Source organism: Prunus persica, chromosome G1 (assembly GCF_000346465.2).
Source record: "Prunus persica cultivar Lovell chromosome G1, Prunus_persica_NCBIv2, whole genome shotgun sequence".
NCBI classification, from domain to species: domain Eukaryota; kingdom Viridiplantae; phylum Streptophyta; class Magnoliopsida; order Rosales; family Rosaceae; genus Prunus; species Prunus persica.
This window is the reverse complement of record NC_034009.1, coordinates 38,678,095-38,682,041: the sequence shown is the minus strand read 5'-3', so window position 1 is coordinate 38,682,041 and position 3,947 is coordinate 38,678,095. Positions and strand designations below refer to the sequence as shown.

Here is a 3,947-nt window from a genome sequence, read left to right as displayed (position 1 = left end):
TAAAAAATAAACATGTGAGTGAAAATAACATCATCATAATAAAATACTTGTACAGGTAATACCTTACCAAACAATCTAGTACCATAACAAAATGGTATCCTATTGTTATTTCTTAAATATTAAAATATACATAAATGAATTCTTTATAAAATTAATGAATCTGCTTATGAATCATTGATCATAAAGCAAATAAATAATGATGAATATTCCCACATACGTATATCCAAATGCAGAAGAATCTTGTCAAGATTGTTCAACATTTCACTACGTAGTCTGCAATTTGGACACCTTAAAGATTCACAAGAATAACAAATAATTAAAGTCCACATCTTCACGATATTTATAACCGTCCGATCGTCAACAATTGTGACCGGTTTCCTAATAAGATCGTTGCCCAGCTTATCAATCATCATCAATCAAACATTTCCAAAACTAATGAGCCGGGTCCCACAGGCCTACGAACCTGGGCCTACACACGGTCCAGATTCATCACGGTGTGTACAACCACAACTTTCCTTGCTTGAGATAACCAACGCGCCAAACCAGTAGTCTAACGAGAAGTTAACTCCCTCTCTCTCTCTCTCTCTCTCTCTCAGCTTGGCTGGGCTGGCACGCACCGGATAGAAAGGAGGGATTCCAGGATCCGGTTGACTTGTTTGTGTAGGATTAGGATCTTCCACATAAATACAAGACAAATACAAAGTCTCCCTTTTTACCGTCCGCCTATTGCTCTGCTCTTGCTCTCGGATTCTCAAAGACGGAGAATACTAAAGCGAAATCGGCCTACAGAGACAGATAAGGAGAGAGAGAGAGGAACACTTTTCTCTGTGAAATTGGTTCAGAAAATTATTCAATTTCCCCACCTCCCTTCTATCAGGTAATGTTTTGTTTTGTTTTTGTTGGGTTTTGGTTCAATTTTGATTTGGTTGAATTTTTGTTGTTGGGTTTTTCTCTTGTTGAATTTTGATTTTTTAACCCTTATTTTATTTTTTCCGTTTCAGGTTGGTAATCTTGTGATTGTGCGGCTATGGCTGTCACCGTGAAGCAGATGTCATTGACAGTGGCCTTTTTCGGTGTGCTCTCGTTCGTTTTAGGAGTGATTGCCGAAAACAAGAAGGTGATTTGCAATATACACTCCAAGTTTCTGTATGTATGCGATCATGTGGTTGCAAAATTTTAGCATGTTCAAGAGTTTGTTGGGTGAAATTGGTGTGAATTTTGTATCAGAAGAAGATTGATTGGTTTCATTTGAGTTTTGGGTCTTTTTTCGGACTTTTCCCTGTAAATTTTACTCAACTTGCAGTCTTGGAACTCATGCACCATAGCCATGATATTCTCTTTTGGTCTTTTGACAGGAGAATCATGTGCACAAATAAAAACACCCTGATTGAAATTGAAGGTTAAATAGTAACATTGAGTGTCCCCTGCGAATTTTTTTTGCTGTAGGCTGTAGGAATTATTTGTGTCTTCATGGTTGAAATTCAAGAGTGCAAGGAAAGAGTAGTTGTTTTCAGCTTTCTAATTCATATGTCCCAAATATTTCTTCCTCTGTGTCTGTGTTCTAGGCAACAGTTACTGCTGCCTTTAAGCTTGAAAAGAATTTTGGTGGGTAAATGAATTCTGATTAACAGTCAACGACCGAGTGATTCTGATTAATCCCAAAAAACAAAAAAGAACAAAAGAACAGTTCTTTAGATTATTTACCATAGGGTGGTGGAAATTATAGCAGAAAATGTATCCAGTCTTATTCATATATTTCTTTGATTTGATTCGAACTAGTTACATGTATTCTTGGCTACTAATTAGATTCTTTGTTTTCTGACCTCTTGACAGCCTGCATCTGGAACTCCAATTCCGGGGAAAGGTGTTGTGTTCTGCAAGTATCCTGCTGACCCATCAGTTGTCCTGGGATATCTGTCTTTTGCCTTCCTCCTGGTATCTACAGTGGCTGGGTTCTTGTCATTGTTTTACCCATATAAAGGAAAGGCCCTCCCACAGGCCGCTTTGTTCCGAAGCACTAGTTTTGTTGTATTCTTCAACATTTCTCTGTAAGTGTTCACAGTTGTGCATATATCTATATAAGCGTACTTAGATTTGAATAGTTCAAGGCTTATTATGTTGATGCATAATATGTATAAATTGTGCCTATAAGAAGATGTTGTTCTTGCTCGAACTCTCTAGTTATGGATCTTGCAGCCATTTAGAACATCATATAATTTAGAGTAGCTATTCAAGTTGGGCATCATGTCATATAATATTCCAAAAATGTATCATTCAAGGTTTTCTGCAAAATGCTGATCCACCTCTCTCTAATTGTGTTTCTTTGGTGGTGGTCACATTACACAGGCTTACAGCCGGATTAGCTGCAGCTCTGTTGCTATGGCCCACAATAACCGAGCAACTTCATCGATCACGAAATGTTCATCGTAATCTTGATACCGCTTGCCCAACTGCTAAGACTGGACTCCTAGGTGGCGGCGCTTTTGTATCCCTTGATGCATCACTGTTGTGGTTGGTTGCCCTTATGTTGGCTGACAATGCCCGAGAGGATTACTTCGAGGAGATTGAAGAGGATGTTAAGGGTGAGTACGGACAAGTTTCTGCAACTGATTATGATGGACGTGTGAATGTGAAAGGAAGTGCTTGAATTATGTTCCCTTCGCAAGAGGCACTTGGATGTCTCTTTGTTTCGTTCGGACGCTTCCATTTCATATATATGCTCATAAGCTTGTGTGTCAAGCAACTTTATGTAGTGAAAATGAATGTAGATGCTATTCGACATTGTTCAGTACTTTCTGTTTGTGGTTGTGGATTTGGCAAACTGAAGCATATGAATAGACTTTTTAATTTCGCCTCTTCAACTTTGCTTTCAGATTTTCTTTCTACTAGTTGCTAGTAATTTCATTAGGTGAACGCATTTTTAAACCTGGGTGGAGAAATCAGGCTAATGTAATCCCACCTGTTGACATGGCTGTCACCACCATCTCCATTTTCACCACCACAACCTTCATCATCGCCACCTTGACACACCAACCAACAACCACCGCGGTTGCCGCCTGCGCATCAGTACCCATTTACGCATTGAGACATCCATCAAGCTAAATTGTAAATTTCATATTTAATACCAACTATATTTAATAGGTTAACTAAAAAATAAACTTTATAAAATTTAAATTGTAAATCCATCTTTTAGAATAAATTTGTCATTATTTTGAATTGAAGTATACTCGACATTTTTTTATATTATTATACAAGATGCTCAACCATTTCTCAAGACTATATAACTAATTTTCCTTGCCCTTTTGGACTTTCTGATCCAAACGCAGTGTAACTACCACACCATTTGAAAAAATTATCGCATATTGTGACACTATGTGTGTACTTTATCATATCAAATTATGGGCTTGTTTAAGTATCAATAATGAAGAAAGTAAGGAATCAGAGAATTTAGGAATTGGAGAACTACTGAATCGGTATGGGAAGAATCATTCCCATTATGCTGTTTACTAAACATATGGAATTAGCAAATGAATGAGGTTGATTCCTATTGTTATTGTTTACTAATTTTCATGAATAAAATCCAAATTAATTTGATTATTAAAATGCCCTGGACATTTTCACCACAACACATATATAATTCTCAAATTGGCTAAGGAGACCAAGCTAATCCTGCAACAAACCAGTAAGGCGGTGCAAACATGAGGAATCAATATGCTGAACAAGATGAATAACAAGAGCCCAGTTCAATGATAATGTTAATAACACCTTTGTCCAGAGCCAATTTCAAACGAAAAAATAAACTCCAATAAATATATATGTTTCACCTACGTAACTAGTAAACAATCAAATAATAATAACCTGCATAATATTCATACATTAAATACATGGAACTTCTTGGAAATGAGTTTTTATTTTTTTTTAGGGTTTGAGCGTCTTGGAACTTCTTG

At 36.9% G+C, this 3,947-nt stretch overlaps 1 protein-coding gene across 1 annotated transcript; it reads left to right on the top strand.

The window, feature by feature from the left end:
* LOC18791529 lies at window positions 542-2,861 on the top strand. Its single transcript, XM_007223414.2, has 4 exons — window positions 542-877; window positions 1,002-1,117; window positions 1,834-2,048; window positions 2,347-2,861. The coding sequence occupies exons 2-4, from the start codon at window positions 1,028-1,030 to the stop codon at window positions 2,645-2,647; spliced, it is 606 nt and encodes a 201-aa protein (XP_007223476.1). The 5' UTR covers window positions 542-877; window positions 1,002-1,027; the 3' UTR covers window positions 2,648-2,861.

Coding starts and splice junctions, on each gene's coding strand:
- LOC18791529 (XM_007223414.2), top strand. CDS start 1,028: ATGGCTGTCACCGTGAAGCAGATGTCATTGACAGTGGCCTTTTTCGGT. Junction 1,118..1,833: donor TGATTGCCGAAAACAAGAAG/GTGATTTGCAAT, acceptor ACCTCTTGACAG/CCTGCATCTGGAACTCCAAT. Junction 2,049..2,346: donor GTATTCTTCAACATTTCTCT/GTAAGTGTTCAC, acceptor CACATTACACAG/GCTTACAGCCGGATTAGCTG.